The sequence below is a fragment of the Talaromyces rugulosus genome, chromosome VI (assembly GCF_013368755.1).
Source record: "Talaromyces rugulosus chromosome VI, complete sequence".
Classification (NCBI taxonomy): Eukaryota; Fungi; Ascomycota; class Eurotiomycetes; order Eurotiales; family Trichocomaceae; genus Talaromyces; species Talaromyces rugulosus.
In genome coordinates, this window is record NC_049566.1 from 611,764 (window position 1) to 631,629 (window position 19,866).

The window sequence follows — 19,866 nt, forward strand, 5'->3', positions numbered from 1 at the left end:
GGGGGGGGGGGGGAGGCCGGCGTCATCGGGGGGGGGGGGGGGGGGGGGGGGGGGGGGGGGGGGGGATTTTCGTCGCTCTCGTCGGGGTTTGCTGCAGTCAACGCAGCCATGGCAGACACAGCCAACACCTCGGGCGGGGGGGGGGGGGGGGGGGGGGGGGGGGGGGGGGGGGGGAATCCAGGGGGGGGGGGGGGGGGGGGGGGGTCGCGCGTCACGGGGGGGGGGAGGGGGGGGGGGGGCGATTATTTCGACTAGCGGGAAAGTCAGCCGGCGTCTCGTAATCCTATTATTAATGGCTCTCACGGTCTCACCTGCAATTATCAATCACCACATATCGCCCACCACAAACACGCCCACATACACACAAACATACACGAACGGCGTACATATCCCGGATATTTCACTCAAACCGTATGTTTGCCCGCCGCGCCGGTCTCCTGAGCAGAGGCTATCGCTACCTCGTCGCCCCGAATCAACACCCGCAGACATTTTCGTCGCTCTCGTCGCGAGCGTTTGCTGCAGTCAACGCAGCCATGGCAGACACAGCCAACACCTCGGGCGTCACGGCCGACGGGCTGAAGCAGAAGCTGGCGGCAGGATTGGGCGCGCCGCATGTTGAGGTTGAGGATATATCTGGTATGGATTTACTATCAAGTTGTTGCGGAAGAAGAATCCAAAGAAGAAGAAGAGACTAATTGAGTAGGCGGATGTGGCCAGTCTTTTCAGGCAATCATCGTTTCGCCGCAGTTTGATAAAAAGACCATGCTCGCGCGTCACCGGCTGGTCAACTCGGTTTTGAAGGAGGAGATTGCCGCCATTCACGCCTGGACGCCCAAGTGTTATACCCCGGAGCAATGGCAAAAGGCACAGGAGGAACGGGCCTAGATTGAACGACTAGCGGAAGACAGCCGGGCTGTCTCGTACTGTACTTATACTCATGGCATTGACTTGGCCTAGTCTGTTTTTTATGAAATTCTGATCTAAATTACAAATTTACTAGCTAATTCTGCATTGCATGTGGTTCGTAGCACTTTAAGCAAGTACCTTGTCGGCAGCGGAAACTGTTATTCGTTAGTAGAAGTTTTGGTATATATTTATAAAAAAAATCAAGCATACCGTTCAGGCCAGTGTTGTCTGGCTCAACATGGGCCTCTTTGACCTTGCCATCCTCAATCACCAGAGCGTAGCGCTTGCTGCGGTTGTTTCCGAAAATAGTAGTGCTGTCGAAGTCGAGGTCCAGCGCTTTCGTAAAGGCGCCGGCCGGGTCAGCGAGGAAGCGAATCTAATCCAATAATTAGTCACATTCTGTGTTCGTTTCGTGGTGCAGACACGTACGCCGCTCTTGCCAGTGGGATCCAGCGATGCGGCCCACGCCTTCATGACAAACGAGTCATTGACCGAGACGACAAACACATTGCCGGCATCCTTGAGCTTGGGGTGGTTGATATATCCGGGGATGTGGGAGCTGGAGCATGCGGGGCCTGGGGAAAGAAAAGCTGTTAGAGAATGATCCGGTGAAGTACAATAGAGGGATAAACAAAGTCAACGTACTGAAAGCCGCGGGGACTCCGACAATAACACCCTTTCCACTCAACTCCTGGGCCAGGTTGACCTTGTTTCCGGGCGAGTTTTCGACCAGGTCGACGTTGGGCACAGCATCGCCGACGTTGACCAAGGCAGGGCGCGTAGCGTGGAACAAGGCAGACTGAGCACCGAGAGCGCGGGGAGCAGCGGCGGTGAAGCGGCGAGCAGCAAACATTTTTTTTTCTTTTTCGCTTTTATTCTTTTCTGAAACGAGAGAAATGGGTTTCGGGGGGATGAGGTGTGAATTGGGGGGTTGAGCGAACGATTGGGCGGGTTCTGTTGTGAAAGGGACAGGTTCAAATTCGGCGGCCGGAGTCGATGAAGCTGCAGAGGATACGCTCCGACGATGGCGTCATTGGTTCGACCTACACTGTTTAACCACCATGTGAATTGGACGAATATATCGTTTGTTTTTAATTATATACATATATATATGTATATATTTATTAATATTCATTGTAATTGATATACGCCTGTAGTATATAGATCAATTGATTGTCTACAAGTGTAAGCCTTAAGCACTCAGATGCAGCTTCAAATGATCCGAGTTTCATGTTTCATGTTCTTGATAGATAATAATTGATTAAAACCTTTGCCTGGAGAATTCCCCCCCCCCCATTGGCTGGGCAAGGGTCAACTCACACACCACCAAGTACGAATAATGCCTCAGGCATGCATCCATTTAACAGGGTTGATATCAGTGTAACGTGCTGATCTGCGGTGGAACATGACTAACTAGAGGTACAACAAATGAACCTGAAAGGTTCACTCCCTTGCCATAAATAACCAAGCATGATGCAAGGCTAGAATAATCCATGACATAACAGGGCTCCAGCGCTACAGTTGCATGCTGTTGGCGTGGCATTAGCAGCATGCTCAGCGCTGCAGCGCGCGGGCTGCTGCTGCCACCGCCGGCAGCCAGTTACTGCAACGCGGGCGGGGCGCGGCCCACTCCGGGCGTGGAGCCGCCACGGGTCCTCGTTGGGCGAACCCCTCTTTGAGTCTTTTGCGCTGTAGTATTGTTTCGCCGTCACGTGCACTCTGTGTATTACTGGATTACGGTATTACGAGCACAGCGTCGCTATGGTCCCAGAGAAACACATGCCAACCCTGAAACGTTACGGAGAGAACAAAAAAAAAAAAACAAAAGCATAAAAATGCATCGTAGAGGCAAAACAACCTTAATAAATGCTCTCCACGTCAACAGAAGACGTGCGAGTCGTCACTCTGGCGGAGCTAAGCCCAGCACTAGCAGGCTAGCCTGGTCGCTAGCGACTAGTGTAGCCCATGGGCCTCATCCAAGACTAAGACACCAGTTCTTTTTTGCCTCGCAACAAACTCCCTCGTTCTGAGTAAAAAAAAGCAGTTCGGCCCAGCGTGAACCACTCGCTCACCACCACTCAACCGCAATTCCTGTTCGTGTGGTGCTGTTGACCAAGACTGCGTCCCATGCTTCCCACTTTTTTTTATTTTATTTTTATTCTTTATATTTTTTTGATATATTAGTCATTTTCCCACTCCATCAGTGTCGGGAAATTCCAGGCCTGCCGTGGCTAGATCCCGTGTCAATCAATAATCAGCCCACCACGATAACGGCCGATACCTCTGGCTCAGTTACCGACTTGGTACTTGCTCACCACCGACTGTTCATTCCTGTCTCCTCCCCATTGATTCATCCCTCTGGCCTGACTCACCCGGCCACTCTCTACAGAGAAGGACCGTCTTCTCTTTTCCTTTTTCATTATCGTTATTTTTATTTCTTCTGTTCTCCTTGCCCTTTCGTATAGTCGCTCCCGGGGACGCGCTTTTTCTCTCCCGCTCGCTCGCATTGCGACGGGCCGCCTCATTATGGACGGCCAATCTTCGAATACCAGCTCAGCTGGCAATTCCAGTGACTTTGTGCGTGTTTATTTTATTCTTTAGGTCTTCCTTTTGTGCTAACGCCCCATCCAGGTCCGAAAACTCTACAAGTAGGTTTCCTTGCTCCCTCGCGATTGCTGCTGGTCCGCGCGGCCGGCTCTCGACGCCATCGCATGTGCCTTTTATTGACCATACTCGAACCGACAGGATGTTGGAAGACCCGTCATACTCGGAAATTGTTCGTTGGGGAGACGAGAATGACAGCTTTGTCGTGTTAGAGGTGTGTGGCCCGTCGAAAGTACCCGGCAAAAGAAAAAGAAGAAAAAATTTACTGATCACGTCGAGTCTTCGTTATAGTGCGAGAAATTCACAAAATCAATCCTGCCCAAACACTTCAAGCACAGCAATTTTGCCAGTTTTGTTCGCCAACTCAACAAATACGATTTCCACAAGGTTCGCCAGAACAATGAGGAAACCGGGCAATCTCCATATGGGCCGAATGTTAGTTGTATCTGCTCAGGGTTTTCCCAATATCTGCTGACCACGTCCTGCGCAGGCTTGGGAGTTCAAGCACCCCGAATTCAAAGCGAATAACAAGGACTCGTTGGACAACATCCGAAGAAAAGCGCCCGCCGCTCGCAAACCTACCCAGATCAGCGAGGAAGCCGTGCCAACAGCCCAGATCGATTTGATGAACTCGCAGTTGATCGCGCAGCAGCAACAAATCCAGCAACTGACGGATCGAAATGCCCAGCTGACAGTGGACTCCCAGGTGCTGTTGCAAGAAGTGATGCGCATGCAAAAGAACGTGATGCAGCACGAATGTGTTATCCACCAATTCATGAACTATCTAATCACCGTCGACGCTCGCCATCGCCGCGAAAGCAGGGCCAGTGGCCCTTTTGCCGCCCAAGACGGTGTGACTCCGAACCCGGTCGACGACCTCCCTGCGTCTCCCTTACAACAAGCTTCAAAGATTCTGAGCGACATGAACAACTCACAGATGCCAGCCAACGTTCCGCCGCAAATGGATCCGCTAAACGATCCTTCCAAGGCGCAGGTGCTGGCTACACCTCCTCTGGGCCCCACCGCACGCAACGGGGTCGCTCGCGCACCCAACTCGGCTGGTTCAGCTGCATCTATGGGCTATCCCAAGGTGAATGGAGAGCTGGAGAACGTGGTGTACCCCGTAGGCACAACCAACGGCATCGACCCCATGTATAGCGAACATGTGGGCCAAATTCCATACTCTATACCGCCGACGAAAGAACTGGCTATTGATACTAGTGACGCACGGCGACAATATCCGGAGAACCGGAAAAAGACAGCGCTTGTCAACCCCGGATGGATCAAACAGCCACAAATTTTGCTTGTGGAAGATGATGTTACATGTCGCCATATTGGCGGCAAATTCCTGGGGTCTTTCAAATGTAACATTGAATATGCAGTATGTTTTTATTCTGCAGCCGCTATTATGCTGTTCCGACCTAATACTGATTTTTTCTAGTACGACGGACTCGAGGCCGTCAACAAGGTCCAGTCGGGCAAGAGATACGATTTGATTTTGATGGATATTATAATGCCTAATTTAGACGGAGTATCTGCCTGCCACCTTATTCGCCAATCCGATCGCACGCCGATTATTGCCATGACATCCAATATTCGGAGCGACGACATTCAGCTGTACTTTCAGCACGGTGAGTTGGAAAAAAAAAAACATACACTTATGTCCATAAACTAATGTCTCTAGGAATGGATGATGTCCTACCTAAACCGTTCACTCGCAAAAGCCTCCTCGACATGCTTGAGAAGCACTTGGTTCACCTCAAGACGGTTCCGCCGACAATGGATGGCGTTTCTGCGACGCCAATGACCACGCAGAATTCGGCAGCGCAGTCGATCAAGGAGGACAGCTCGCCGGGACAGTCACCTGCAGCCTCTATGAACAACTGGCAATCGCCTAGTCAGCTCCAAGGGATGTCGCCGGTTCCTCTCAATGTACAGCAAGTACCACAGCCGTACATGCAGCAGATGGCTCCCAACGCGGCACCTTTTGCGATTGACCCGAATGGCGTGCAATATGCTGCACCTCAAGCGACGATCAACCAGTCTGCAGTTCGACCACCGCACCGGCGCCAGATATCAGAGATCTCGGGCGTGCAAGACCCGGCAGCCTATGCAAAGCGACAGCGGATGTACCAGAACCCGCAAATGATGAGCCAGGTCGCGGGGCAGCAGGGCGGGTGATATATACTTATATACTTGCTGATCCGCTATCATGCATTCTGTCTTTTTAAAAAGACTTTTCATTCATCTTCAATCATATACGGAAACCATACTAAGGATAATTGGGCGGAGAGAAACACAAAAAAAAGGGAAACCATCGCATCCGACTTGATACATCTATCCGGCGAGTACGGCGTTGTCGAAATTTTGTGGCCAATTTTTTTTTTCAATTTTTTTTCTTTCGTTCGCATATAAATATACCATGTGGATTTTACTACTCTTGGTTTGCAAAGGGGAACAGACAAACATCCTGGGCGGTAATGAATTCAATGTTTTGAGGTAAGACGGTACTCGACAATCTTTTTTATTTTTATTTTCATATTTCTTTTCATGTTCACTGTAATTAATTACGGGCTTCATTCAGCCGATATGCAGCTTATTGGCGTGTGTGTGTTGATTGCTTACAAGACTCCAGAGGGCTAGGTTTACTCGAGTCATGCTATTCAATTTTTTTTTTTTTCAGTGCAGCGCGTGTCAGTTTTCGCGCAAGCAGTCAATGTGTTTATGACATCAATTCAAAAGTTGAGCGAATATGACTCATTTATTTATTCATTGCAAGTGAGCGCATGCAGCAAGGTAATAGCTATTACTGGAATGTGGTACAAAGTAGTATAGTTCAGTATGGTACTTTATGGTGCCAAAGGTGGAGATGGGGATCGCCCTTGCAGGATATAATTAGTAGTAGTTCCTACGGATAAATCTTCCCGGGCGGGAAAGCTTAGACCATATTTTTGTTTTTTCCTGCGCTGCTTGTTTTATTTTTGGTTTATCTTTGGGGGGTCAAAGGTCTAGACTATCTGGATTGCAACAAGCAAGGGCGAGAGGACGTTCCAGACCAGAGTCCAGAGCGTCCAGAGCTGGCCGCCGGGCTAGGCCGGATCTGGTCACCGCCTTTTGTTTTCGACTAGTCCTGAACGGGAATTTTGCCGGAATTTAAGTGGGCTGCGCGTTTCTTTCTTTCTTTCCCGATGGGACATAAGTGAGTGAGTCACTTACAGGGCTATCGGTTTGTTTGTGTGCGCGCTGTGTTTGGTAGAGGTGGGCAATGCTGTATATTTGGGAATTCTACGATTTGTGCTGACTTTGGAAATACAGATCGATCGCGGTATTATTGCGTTCTAGGGCTCTTTTCTAGCCTGATCGACTTGTGCGACTGCCCCGCATCAAAACACTCAAAGCCAGCAGCAAATACGCAACAACCAAAGCAAACGTGTCGTGACAACACAACAGAGCTCTCCCTGGGAAAGGGAAAGATGGCCCCAAAACAAAAAGGAGGAAGTAGCGGTGGCGGAGGCAAGCAAAAGGGAAACACGGCCGACGAGGTTGAGGAGACGCTGCAAGCTGTGGTATGTTTTTGTGGGGGGGGGTTTTTTTTCCCCTTTCGTGGTGATGATGTTGAACTGATGGGAATAGGTCCTTGCCGATACCTTCGAAACACGCTTTGAGCCGTTTACTCTTGAGCAGCCAAGGGTATGTCTGATCTGTTTATGTTTGAGGTTGTTAACTGACAGAAAAAGTGTTTGCTGCCGCTTGCCAATACACCCCTGATCGAATACACCCTCGAGTTTCTGGCTAATGCAGGCGTTCAAGAGGTGTTCCTCTACGGCGGAGCGCATTCGAGTATACTGGAAAAATACATCAAGTTAGTCTCCATCTGGGCTAGGAGATAAAGGCGGGACTGATTATAATGTGTAGTGCCTCGAGATGGAAAGCGCCGTCGTCCCCTTTCAAAAAATTTACCTTTTTAAAATCCACTTCGACTTCAGTCGGCGATGTCATGCGTGACCTGGACGGCAAACATCTAATCACGGGCGACTTTATCGCTGTGAGCGGCGACGTGATCAGCAACCTCCCCATCGAAGAAGTGCTTGCGAAGCACCGTGCCCGTCGTCAAACAGACAAGAACGCCATCATGACCATGGTTCTCCGGGAAGCAGGCACTCAGCACCGCACAAAGGCGTCGTCGATCTCCCCCGTCTTTGTGATTGATCCGACCAAGGATCGTTGCTTGCATTACGAGGAGATTGATCGCCACGACTCGTCGGCGGGTGCTCGGTTAAATATCGATGTAGAGTTGGTCACGTCGCATGCTGAGCTTGACATTAGGCAGGACTTGATAGACTGCAATATCGACATTTGTACACCAGACGTCCTCGGTCTGTGGTCCGACAGCTTCGACTACCAGGATCCCCGGAAACACTACCTGTTTGGTGTGCTGAAGGACTACGAGTTGAACGGAAAAACGATTCATACGCATATTCTCAAAGACCATTATGCCGCCAGGGTTAGGAATCTAAAGGCCTACGACGCAATTTCCAAGGATATCATTTCTCGCTGGACCTACCCGCTATGCCCCGATACCAACCTACTTCCCAGCCACACGTACGAGCTAAGGAGAGGGAACCTGTATCAAGAGCGCGGGGTCATTCTGGCTCGGTCTTGTGTTGTTGGACGTCGGACTGTCATCGGCCAGGGGACTAGCATCGGCGACAAGACCACAGTAGCGAACTCGGTGCTGGGAAGGAATTGTAAAATCGGTAAGAATGTCGTCCTTGACGGAGCGTATATCTGGGACGGAGCTGTTATTGGAGACAATACAGAGGTTCGCCGCGCAATTGTAGGCGAGCAAGTCACCGTGGGCGCCAACTGTAAAATCGAGCCGGACGTTCTTCTCTCGTCGGGCGTCAAGATCTCAAACGGTGTGACCGTGCGTCGTGGTCTGCGCATCACGACTGCTCCCCGCGAGGACGGCAGTCCTGCCAACGACGCAAACGTTGTTGGAGAGAACGGTCAAGGGTATGAATACGTTCCGGAAGAAGACGAGGACGACGACGACGACCGCAGCGACTCGTCTGGCCTGGGTAAGTTTATTTACACACCTATTTCGCAAGAGATAATGTACTGACAGCAGCAGTCTACAACATGCCCGATTTGGCGCTGTCGACCGCATCCATTTCAACCCTGTCCAGCGAGATCTCTGCCGATGATGACTACTTCCGAGGACAGAGATCCGATAGCTTCGGAACATCAGCGTCTGAAGACGAGGGGCACGAATCCTTCCAGCACGACGCAACACTCGGCTTATACGAGGGCCTGCGCGATGGCACCGCGGCAGACATGGTGCAGCTGGAACTGGTCAGTCTCCGAATGAGCCAGAACGCGTCGGACCAACAGGTACGGCGGGCGCTGGCCTCGTCGTTTATGAAGGTCATCTCGCAGATGACGGAGTCTGGCAAGAGCGCAGGCGATGCCGTCAAGGAGATGTTTACGCGCTACAAGGAGGTTTTTGACCGCAGTCTGTTTGACAAGGATACGGAGGCCAAACCGGACCAGGTCGATCTGCTGCTGCAGATCCAGCAGGATCTGGCGCACCGCAACAAGGGCGACACCATTTTGCTGTTTGCCGCCAAGGAGCTGTACGATCTAGATATCATCGAGGAAGAGGCGTACGAGGCATGGTGGGCGGATGAACGGTCGAGCAGTACAGAAGAGATGCGCAAGGTGCGCAGCCAGGCACAGCAATTTGTCGACTGGCTTGCTAATGCATCAGAGGAGGAGGATGATGACGACGAAGACGACGAAGATGAGGAGAGTGACGACGAGGAAGAAGACAGTGACGAGTAACTGTATACTGATTAGTAACATGCATGAATGTAGAAAGATAAAATCATATACCAATCATCAACTAAAAATTTACACGCTAGACTTTTACTGTTATCTTTAGTCCCTATACAGTACATGTACATGGAATGGAGTATGTAGTGGCGTGGTCATCCGCTACCATCACGAGCGTGATCAACGTTGGTCATGATGTGTTACGATCACCGAGAGCATGCTCAAATTAAGTTACACTTGTTATTTTGCTTTGTTCTTGCTAGATCTTAAAAAAAAAAAAAAGCAGCTTTGTCGCTGACATCATGATCAAAAAGGGAGGCTTAATCATGGCCCGCTCCGCACCCGAGGAACAAGGAGAAGAGTTATTCATTGTATGCAATAGTATCATCTTTCTTGGCAGCAGCAGTAGTAGTGTATATTCTTTGACGAGGCTTTGTGGTAACTCAAACGAAGTAATAATAATATTATTATTGAATCTTTGAAAGAGACAAACAAAAGGGTCACGACTCACGAATCGAGAAATTCACCCCACTCGGACGACCAAGCAAGGCTAACTCGATATAGCTGGACTTGCCCCGTCACCTGTCGTCCCCTCTTGCTCTCTCTCTCTCCCTCTCTCTTTCTTTATGCCTATCTCTCTTGACCCTGTTTCATTTCCTCGTTATTCCCCAAGTCAAAACGGGCAACACTAAATACAAGGCAACAATAGACTAGTCCGTTGGCGGTTCTGCCTTGTTTCGGCTTTTTTCGAGCTGACTCGACGATTGGTTGCTGATTGATCAGCCGCCACTTGCTCAGCCGGGGGTTTCTGCCTCGACAGCCACCTGTCTGAGTCAAACCAGGGCGAAGGGAAAAAAAGGAGGGAGTTTGTCTGTCTTTTACTATCTTTTTCGAGCCTTTTCTTGGTGCTTGTGCTTGTGCTTGGCTACTCGATTTGTTATCCGGCTTCGGACTTTTGCCCAGTCGGCTCAGTGAGGTCACAGCCCTTGCTGTTACACTTACGACCGTGCTACAGCCACTTGTCTACATCTATTGAGGGGTTGGAACAGGAATATTCGATAGATACAAAAAAACCACAGCGTCCTGCGCTACATCCTTCACGACGTCTCCCCAAACAAGAAAGCGCAAGGCCTCGGCCGCGACCACCACCACCACCACCACCGAGGACGACCGGTCCACAGCGGCTACTACGACCACGAGCTCGTCGAGGAAAAGAACCGCTGGCCGTAAGCCGAGTGTCGGCGGCTCGCCAGAAACTATTGCTGCTGCTGCCGCTGCCACGGCTTATCCGGTATCGTTGAGACAGAGGGTGTCGGATATCGCGACACCCGCGACTACGACGACTGGGAGTATGGACTCGGACGATGATTTCATGACGGATGTGTCGAGCAGGGAGGATGGTTTTCTTGACATGCAGGATAGTGACGACGAGAGTCTAGGTAAATTGCGTTTTTTTTACCTTTTCACAGATATACAGTTGTACTGATTTATTGGCCAGATTTTGGCGATGATTTTGATACGGGATTCTCCTACGACAAAGACCTAGTACAGAAAAGCAAAAAACCGTACGAAGTCGATTTCAATGTGCTCAGCCCCGGCGACATTGACCGCGAACAGAACCTACAGATCAGTGAGGTCTCCTCGATCGTCGGCCTGCCTCCGGAGTCGTCGGGTATTCTGCTACGGTTCACGCGATGGAACAGAGAGAAACTGATCGAGTCGTATATGGACCGACCGGAAGACACGCTGGAAGAAGCTGGGCTGGGCCAGAGCTTTGAAGGGAATCCGGCTACCAAGGTTGTTCCTGGGTTCATGTGCATGATTTGCTGCGAGGATGGCGATGATTTGCAAACGTATGCCATGCGATGCGGCCACCGTTTTTGTGTAGATTGCTTCAGGCACTACCTCGCTCAGAAGATCAAGGAAGAAGGCGAAGCTGCTCGCATCCAGTGTCCGCAGGATAATTGCCACCGAATTGTCGATTCCAAATCCCTCGGGCTTTTGGTCACGGAGGACCTCAAAGACCGGTGAGTACCTGATCAAATTTAATTTAATATACTTGATTATCTGACAATTTCTAGGTACAAAGCACTTTTGACGCGGACGTATGTCGACGACAAGGACAATTTGAAATGGTGCCCGGCGCCCAACTGCGAATTCGCCATCGACTGCGCTGTCAAAGCGCGAGACTTGAACAAGATTGTGCCCACGGTGAACTGCGCATGCAAGCACAGCTTCTGCTTCGGCTGTGGGCTGAACGACCACCAGCCACCGCCGTGCTCGCTGGTCAAGATGTGGCTGAAAAAGTGCGAGGACGACTCGGAGACGGCCAACTGGATTTCGGCCAACACCAAGGAATGCCCCAAGTGCCTGTCGACGATTGAGAAAAACGGGGGCTGCAACCACATGACGTGCCGCAAATGCAAGCACGAATTCTGCTGGATGTGCATGGGTCTTTGGTCGGAGCATGGCACCAGCTGGTACAACTGCAACCGATATACAGAAAAATCGGGAGCAGATGCTCGAGACGCGCAGGCCCGGTCGCGGGCGTCACTTGAACGATATCTGCATTACTACAACCGGTATGCGAACCACGAGCAGTCGGCCAAGCTGGACAAGGACCTGTATCTCAAGACAGAAAAGAAAATGACCAGCCTGCAGTCGCAGTCGGGCATGTCGTGGATCGAGGTGCAGTTCCTGGACACGGCGTCGCAGGCTCTGCAGCAGTGCCGCCAGACGCTCAAGTGGACGTATGCATTTGCGTACTACCTGGCACGGAACAACTTGACCGAAATCTTTGAGGATAACCAAAAGGACCTCGAGATGGCGGTCGAGAGTCTGAGCGAGATGTTTGAGAAGCCCATTTCGGAACTGGCCGAGCACAAGGTGGACATTCTTGACAAGACTGCTTACTGCAACAAGCGCCGGGTCATTTTGCTCAGCGATACCGCGGAGAATCTGAAGCAGGGTATGTTTTTTTCTCTCTCTTCTCCTTCTTAATAGTATAATGACTAACCGGAGTAGGTGAATGGGAGTTTAATGTGAGCCTATAGTCGTCTACCAGCTATATTACCTTTTCGTGTTATATTTGGTGAGCGTGAGAGCCATTATCAGAAAAAAACCACTGCATAAGGCGGATGAATCGGCATTCTGACCATCTTTTTTTTCTTTTCTTTTCCGTTGTGTGTTTATACAATGTCAGCGATCAAGCAGTTCATTTCCATAGGTTGTTCTTTTTTTTTTTTCCCCGAGATTATGCAGTTGTATTACGGTTTCTTTTCAATGTTTTAACGAGACATATACAAGAAAGACATGACGATATGAGATGATTCAAATTTTTCTTCTTCTTCTCTGTAGCTGTAAAAACGAGTAAAATAAAAGAAATGCCTCTGTAAAGAATTGGCCCCGGCCAAGATTCAAACCGAATCGATATAGCCGTATTCACTTTCTTTGCTCCGGGATCGGAACCTCGGAGCTCGGGCTAAGAACCAACCCAACAGCGATGTTTCCGCGGCGAGGGAGCTGAGTGCTTAGTATAGAGTATTATTATTACTATTATTTTATTTAGTGCCATTCTTATAGACCGAGGAACAGCTCTCGGTCAGAGAATCGGGGTGTACTGTTGGCTATCCTGGATAGAAGAGTCATGGCACCAGACAAGAAACAGTTAAAATATAAGACTAAATTCTTGTATTTAGCACTCTGCATGCCGTAGTTATCGAATAAATAATGAAAAAAAGGGAGGGATAAAATCATAAAAAAGATCAGATAAGTCGCTCCGTTCGGCCCATGCGGACTATGTGGGCTTAGTGCGATCCCGCCACAAGCAGCAAACTAGTCAAATCCCCGTTCTTGCTGGCCGGAAATAATTTATTATTATTATTATTGTCGTCAAAAGTGTCATCGCTCACCACCAACCTCTCTCTCTCTCTCCCTCTCCCTCTCTCTCTCAATCGTCGCCATCTCTTCCTACTTTTCCCTTCTTCTTCTGCCCTTCCCTCCATTTCCTCGCCTGCTGCTCTCCCTTGAGGGGGAAATCCTGCCGAAGAAGACAAACTTGCGAACCTCCCGGAGCTCACCACTATACAAACGAGAACACCCCAGACAATTGCAGCTGACTGGTGGTTTTTGATCGCAAGCTCAACAATTAACGACGCCTCTTTCTCTCATACTATCGCCTCCTCTTGCCGCTTCAACCGCAAGTCGTTTTCTCTCCCAGTCACTTTCGCGGCTCGGGCTGCGCCTGTAGAGCTTTCTCGGCTCGAATGGCGGAACAAATCCCTGGGCAGGAGTACGAGTACGTTTTTTTTTGTTATTATTAAAGTGTTGAGGAAGTAATACTGACCTGCCATGCCCAGGTATGAAGCTCTCCCTTCCAACTATGGCCTCAGCCACAACATGATGGCCGGCGCCTTTGCCGGAATCGCGGTATGTGATGATTTGTTTTTTTTTTTTGGGACAGCGCGGGACTTTGGGAACTGACGTTGGGCACACAGGAACACTCGGTCATGTATCCTGTCGATCTACTCAAGGTATGTCTATAAATTCTTTTTTACGTGGGGTGGGGAGTAAGGAGCAGGTTATTGACTAGCCTACAGACTCGCATGCAGATTTTACATCCGACCACGGGCGGCCTGTACACGGGCATCACAAATGCGGTGTCAACCATTTACCGGATTGAAGGCTGGCGAACATTGTGGAAGGGCGTTTCGAGCGTGATTGTTGGTGCCGGTATGCTTTTTTTCAAAAAAAAAAAATTCCTCGCGATGAGTGCTGATGAATATCTACGACATAGGCCCTGCACACGCCGTCTATTTCGGGACATATGAAGCTGTCAAGGAGCTGGCGGGCGGCAATGTGGACGACGGGCACCACCCTGTTGCTGCTGGTAAGCTTTGGTTTTGATTTTATTGCTCTGTTCATGTGCTGATTTGTCTAGCGTTGAGTGGCGCGTGCGCCACAATTGCAAGTGATGCCCTCATGAATCCGTTCGATGGTATGTACACTCCCCGCAGAAGTACAGGAACTGTTCTGTTCTAATTCAAGCAGTCATCAAACAGCGCATGCAGGTCCATGGCTCGGTGCACAAGAGCCTCGCCCAATGCGCCAAAACCCTCTACCGAACAGAAGGCCTGCAAGCCTTTTACGTCTCCTACCCTACCACCCTCTGCATGACCGTGCCCTTTACCGCGACGCAATTCGTGGCCTACGAGTCGATATCCAAATTCATGAACCCGAAGAAAGACTACGATCCATTCACCCACTGCATTGCCGGCGGTCTCGCGGGTGCCGTCGCGGCCGCCATCACCACGCCTCTCGATGTGATCAAGACTCTACTACAAACGCGCGGTCTCGCTACCGACCAGGAGGTTCGGAGTGCTCGGGGCCTGTTCAACGCGGCGGCCATTATCAAGCGCCAGTTTGGGTGGAAGGGCTTCCTGCGTGGTTTGCGACCTCGCATTGTCTCGACCATGCCCAGCACTGCGATTTGCTGGTGAGTTAAAGACACACACACGGAGAGAGAGAAAGAAGTAACTAACAATCGCAGGACGTCGTACGAAATGGCCAAGGCCTATTTTAAGAACCAAATGGGCTAAAAATAAACCAATCCGTCTTGTTTGGATATACACCTTTTCTCTCTCGATATATCTTCCTCCTTGCATTTGTTCGAAAATCTCGACTCGAGTACAATTTGGCCATTATACAAGCAGGTTTTATTGGACGACCACTGCTTTTATCTATTCCGTTTCTCGCATTGTACATTGTTTAATCCTTCGACGACAATGCGTCTGGAGGCCGGATCTACCACGGTTTAACATTGTTCAGGTGTCTTGATCGCTTTTTTGACTGGGATTAGCTCAGTTTCTATTTTTTTTTTTTTTATTATTATTATTAACGGCGTTGGAACCTGGGAAAGGCGGATGTTCAATTTTTCGTTTCTTTTCTAATTATCATTTCAAAACGCGATTCACTTATGTGTGTCTGGTGCACCGCGGGGTGACTGACTTTTTTTTTGTGGGTTTTGTCGAGGGTACTTGTAATCATAGACGTGCGAAAACGAAGATGAGATGGTGATTGGATTTACTTGCACCTGAATCAATAAATAAAGATGTTCTATATGATAGCTGGGAGATCAGCATACTAGTTAGTTAGCAGTAATAGTGCCAGTTACTATGGCTGTGCAGGGCGCTACGTCACCGAGGAGCGCCGAGTGTGAAGATAATTGCCACCCCGATTTTGCAGAGAGACTGGATTTTGGCAAAAAATATATATTGTTTGCATATTTAATGCTAGTAATTAATCAACTAAGTTATAGTCATATTCCCCCAGACTAATGCGAGCACAGAGTCCAGACGCAAGAGAGAGTTATGCTTAGCGGTGGGCTCGCAGCCAACGACGTCACGCGCGCCCAACCGCCGATTCAGATCTGCCCGCGAACGAACGAAAGAACGTACGAATCTCTCCACTACCGCTCGATCCGACCCTCTTTTTGCCATTCTCACGCTCAGCCACGCTTCCAATTCAATTCACTCTGATCATCGTCGGCCTCGGCTTACTTTTGCATTTCTTACATTTCCTCTCTACCTCTTGTCTAATTGTCGAGGAGTGTCGCATGGCGGACAGTCCTCCCCGCCTTTCTACCCTGGGATGATGCGCCCAAAGCCCTCGTCTTCCATGCAGAAGACGTATGATGAGTGCTACCTGATGTGTTCCACCGCGGTGTACTTTGAAGGACAGGTATGTGACATAGAGTACTTATTAGCATTACTGCAACTGTCTTGTTTTTCTGCTTCTGTGCCTTCCCCCTCCCATCTGATTCATCGTCTGATTCACAAGAACAACGCTCACGTGCCTTCTTCTTAGAACAACGAGGCCGAAGCCCTTCGCTCGTGGCGCTCCGCCCTGGAGACCATCTACTATCATAATGCATACCGAGTCCCCGTCAACTACAATCCCAAGTCCGAGACCGAAAAAGCCCTGCAGGGATCCATCCGCCAATTGGAACTGCAATGCAAGGAGCGAGTCGGCTTGCTCGAGGCTCTGCAGGAAAGCAGAAAGGAGTCGGAAGAGAATGCCGATGACAATAGCAACAGCGGTAACAGCAATAAGGACTCGAAGCAGCAACAGCAGCAACCCCCACAGCAGCAGGCTGCTACTTCCTCGCGGTCGAAGAAATCATTGTTCCTGGAGAGTTTCAAACGACCGAGCAACGGGGTGAACAACAGCAACAGCAGCAACAGTAACAGTAACAGCACTAGTACTCCCGGGTGGTTGGGAGATGGCACTATTCCGCCTGTCGACTATATGGATCTGTCAAAGCCAAAGCCGCCGCCTCTGCCCGCGAGGTCCTCGACTGCCTCGTCCAAGACGCCCATGCCTCCGCCGCCGCCGCCGCCGCATCTGGAACGAAAGAACAGCGGTGATGCTTCATCAGCGCTGCCAAAGCCCTCTGCATCGCCAGTTCCGGCCTCGAGTCCGCTCGCCAAAGAGTCGTCTCGTGGATCGAGCCCCGAGCGCCGGAAGATCATGCTGACGACGCTCCGCCAAAAGAAAGACTCCAAGAAACCAGCAAAACCCAAGAGTTCGGCCTCTCGAACACGGCCGGCGGCTGCTTCAAAGGCTGCCGGTCTCGCGTGGGGATCGACGTCACCGGCCGTCTCGACAGATGGCCCATCTGCCAACCCTCGCCACAGCACATCTAGTGATTCTGAGCTTCGCAGAGACAGTGAAACCAAGGGCCTGTCCAAGCACAAGACACGAAAGCCCTTGCCGCGTGATTACATACCCAGCGCGCACTGGAGAGAGCCGCAGAATCCGGATCCGTCTTACTGGTCAATTCCACCTCCAAACAATGTCCAGCCGGCCCCAAGTGACACTACGGTTCCGGCTGTACCTCCCAAGACTACTCCGGTTGACCAAACAGCCTCCAAACCCCCGGTATCACGACAAAACAAACCGCTACTACCTCCAGAGTATCCTAAATACCGCAACGAATATCTCTCTCATCCGCGTCCTGCTGCCAGACCTGCTAGTAACACGCCCATGAATCGATCCTTTTCGGCAACAGACACGCAAGCTTTAGGTGCCGCAGAGAACGGCTCCCGTACACCAAAGAAATCTATTCCCAAATCGCATTCAACACCACGAAAACTAAACATTGCCGCGAACAATAGAACATCGACCTCGTCTGGCAGCGGAGACGAACCTGCTCGCACTACTCGGCGGACGGGCGGCGCAAGTACTGCGCGTAGGCCTGCTGCTGGACGAAAACCAAAGGCTGCAGCTCCTCGAGTTACGCCGCCTTCGAGTGACCAGGAAGATTCGGCTGGGGAAAATTCGCCGGAGAAGGGAGAAGATCAGTATTCCCGGGATATCATAAAGAAGCTCCCCAAGGGTATCGATGTGAATGCAGCTCGACAGATTCTGAACGATATTGTTGTCAGAGGCGATGAAGTGCACTGGGACGACATTGCCGGGCTGGAAACTGCGAAAAAGGCACTGAAGGAGGCGGTGGTGTATCCATTCCTACGGCCGGATCTGTTCATGGGCCTTCGGGAGCCGGCCAGGGGAATGCTATTATTCGGACCGCCAGGCACGGGAAAGACGATGCTCGCACGAGCAGTTGCAACGGAATCCAAGTCGACCTTCTTTTCCGTGTCCGCGTCTAGCTTGACGTCAAAATGGCACGGCGAGAGCGAGAAGCTTGTGCGAGCCTTGTTCGGGCTGGCCAAGACACTCGCGCCTTCTATTATATTTGTTGACGAAATCGACTCCCTGCTATCGACGCGGTCCTCTGGCTCAGAGCACGAGGCGTCACGACGGTCCAAGACGGAGTTTTTGATTCAATGGTCGGACCTGCAGCGAGCAGCAGCGGGGCGAGAAGTGGACAAAAAGGAGGGCGATGCCAGCCGCGTGCTGGTCCTGGCAGCCACCAATCTCCCCTGGGATATCGACGAGGCCGCGCGACGCCGGTTTGTGCGTCGACAGTATATTCCCTTGCCAGAGAACCATGTTCGCGGGCAGCAGCTCCGTAGACTTCTCGGCCATCAAATTCATGAAATGTCGGACGAAGATATCGAAGTGCTAGTCCGGGTGACCGAAGGTATTTTTTTTTTTTTTTTCCTGCTTCACTCTTATAAATATCATCACTAATTTTCACGCCTGCAGGCTTCTCCGGCTCCGATATCACCGCACTCGCCAAAGACGCCGCAATGGGCCCATTACGCAACCTGGGCGAGGCTCTTTTGCACACCCCGATGGACCAAATTCGAGCAATACGGTTTGAAGATTTCGAGGCCAGTCTGTTTACCATTCGGCCGAGTGTCGGCCAGGATGGCCTAAAGAAGTATGAGGATTGGGCAAAGGAGTATGGCGAACGGGGAGGTTGATTGATTTGATTTTTTTGTGCTTTTTTTTTTTAGTTTTAGTTTTTTTTTTTTGGCTTCAGTTTGTTTGAGAAGGTAGAAGTAAAAGTCATACTTCGATGAGCAATGGAATGATTATCATGATGGAGTAGTTGCTTCTAGAATATGTATACAACCGACTACATACAATCGACAACATTGAAATAAAAGTTTTAATAGTACAATGCAATTGGCTGAATAGTATACATAGCAGAATCTAGTTAATAGTAAAAAAAAATAGAATGGCAATGACTTATTTGCTCTCCTCAGCAGCCTCAACCTGAAGCCTCTTGCGAACCAACCTCTTGATCTTGCCATCCTGGAACTGCCTCAACAAAAAGTGCCGCTTGAGAGTTTCTAGGTCAGCCTCATCGACGGGCTGCCCCCCATTGCGCTCCACAGCCTCATCCACGACCCTTGCCAACTTGCGCGCAACCTTGGCCTGCCGCTTCTCGGTCTGCTGCTGCTCTCTCTGCTCACGCGTCAGCACGGCCGGACGTTCATCAATCCCGACGCCAAACGGCGCAACGATGCGGTCGACCACATGGCGCACGCGCGGCGAGCGGCGCGCCCCCGACGAGAACTCGATCACGTCGCCCTCGCGCAGCGAGCCTTGCGGGTCCGACACTAGATAGGTGGTCACGTGCGGGTAGTATTTTTGAATATGTGGCTCCCATTTGCGATGGCGGTATTGGACGCGCACTGTCTTGTCCATTAGGCCAACAGAGGTCACGGTGCCGGTCTTGACGTCGTACGGGTATTGGCGTGGTTTCGGCATGGTGATGCCGCTGGGGAAGGCATATTTTCTTTTGTTTGCTTCTTCTTGCTGTTGCTGTTGTTTTTTTTCCGATGAGGTTTCGGTTTCTTTTGGTGTCCCCTGTGTTGTTGTTGACTTGACTTCCGCTAGGCTCGGTCGTGTCGTGGTGAGTGTTCGGTGTGGGAGTGTGAATCTGCTGCCGCCCGATACATAGCGAGTGGTTCTTCTCGTCGTAGCTGTAGGTACTGTGGATGAAAAGACAGACGACCGAGAAAGCCAGAGGCTTCGTAGGACATTGGTTGGTGGCATCTTTTCAAAACTCGAATTGCGCTTCGACAGCGTTCATCGAAAGGGGACTCT

General features: G+C 50.6%; 7 protein-coding genes across 7 annotated transcripts; 5 read left to right on the plus strand and 2 right to left on the minus strand.

Moving 5' to 3' along the window:
• Positions 1-413: 413 nt before the first annotated feature.
• Positions 414-885, plus strand: TRUGW13939_10565 (uncharacterized protein; the record flags this gene model as incomplete). Its single annotated transcript, XM_035493676.1, has 2 exons — positions 414-636; positions 704-885. The coding sequence occupies 2 exons, from the start codon at positions 414-416 to the stop codon at positions 883-885; spliced, it is 405 nt and encodes a 134-aa protein (XP_035349569.1).
• A 147-nt stretch (positions 886-1,032) lies between these two features.
• On the minus strand, positions 1,033-1,759 carry TRUGW13939_10566 (uncharacterized protein; the record flags this gene model as incomplete). Its single annotated transcript, XM_035493677.1, has 4 exons — positions 1,033-1,061; positions 1,117-1,282; positions 1,336-1,496; positions 1,552-1,759. 4 exons carry the CDS (start codon positions 1,757-1,759, stop codon positions 1,033-1,035), a joined length of 564 nt encoding a protein of 187 aa, XP_035349570.1.
• Positions 1,760-3,432: 1,673 nt separating this feature from the next.
• TRUGW13939_10567 (uncharacterized protein) lies at positions 3,433-5,691 on the plus strand (the record flags this gene model as incomplete). Its single annotated transcript, XM_035493678.1, has 7 exons — positions 3,433-3,483; positions 3,538-3,554; positions 3,652-3,724; positions 3,802-3,945; positions 4,001-4,891; positions 4,952-5,141; positions 5,195-5,691. The coding sequence occupies 7 exons, from the start codon at positions 3,433-3,435 to the stop codon at positions 5,689-5,691; spliced, it is 1,863 nt and encodes a 620-aa protein (XP_035349571.1).
• Positions 5,692-6,983: 1,292 nt separating this feature from the next.
• TRUGW13939_10568 (uncharacterized protein) lies at positions 6,984-9,354 on the plus strand (the record flags this gene model as incomplete). Its single annotated transcript, XM_035493679.1, has 5 exons — positions 6,984-7,076; positions 7,144-7,200; positions 7,248-7,372; positions 7,426-8,591; positions 8,645-9,354. The coding sequence occupies 5 exons, from the start codon at positions 6,984-6,986 to the stop codon at positions 9,352-9,354; spliced, it is 2,151 nt and encodes a 716-aa protein (XP_035349572.1).
• A 4,256-nt stretch (positions 9,355-13,610) lies between these two features.
• TRUGW13939_10569 (uncharacterized protein) lies at positions 13,611-14,942 on the plus strand (the record flags this gene model as incomplete). The annotated part of the gene is made up of 8 exons (XM_035493680.1): positions 13,611-13,642; positions 13,704-13,773; positions 13,842-13,877; positions 13,944-14,076; positions 14,141-14,233; positions 14,285-14,341; positions 14,395-14,839; positions 14,894-14,942. The coding sequence occupies 8 exons, from the start codon at positions 13,611-13,613 to the stop codon at positions 14,940-14,942; spliced, it is 915 nt and encodes a 304-aa protein (XP_035349573.1).
• A 1,054-nt stretch (positions 14,943-15,996) lies between these two features.
• TRUGW13939_10570 (uncharacterized protein) lies at positions 15,997-18,734 on the plus strand (the record flags this gene model as incomplete). Its single annotated transcript, XM_035493681.1, has 3 exons — positions 15,997-16,083; positions 16,210-18,448; positions 18,514-18,734. The coding sequence occupies 3 exons, from the start codon at positions 15,997-15,999 to the stop codon at positions 18,732-18,734; spliced, it is 2,547 nt and encodes an 848-aa protein (XP_035349574.1).
• Positions 18,735-19,002: 268 nt separating this feature from the next.
• TRUGW13939_10571 (uncharacterized protein) lies at positions 19,003-19,815 on the minus strand (the record flags this gene model as incomplete). Its single annotated transcript, XM_035493682.1, has 1 exon — positions 19,003-19,815. The coding sequence occupies one exon, from the start codon at positions 19,813-19,815 to the stop codon at positions 19,003-19,005; it is 813 nt and encodes a 270-aa protein (XP_035349575.1).
• Positions 19,816-19,866: the final 51 nt, after the last annotated feature.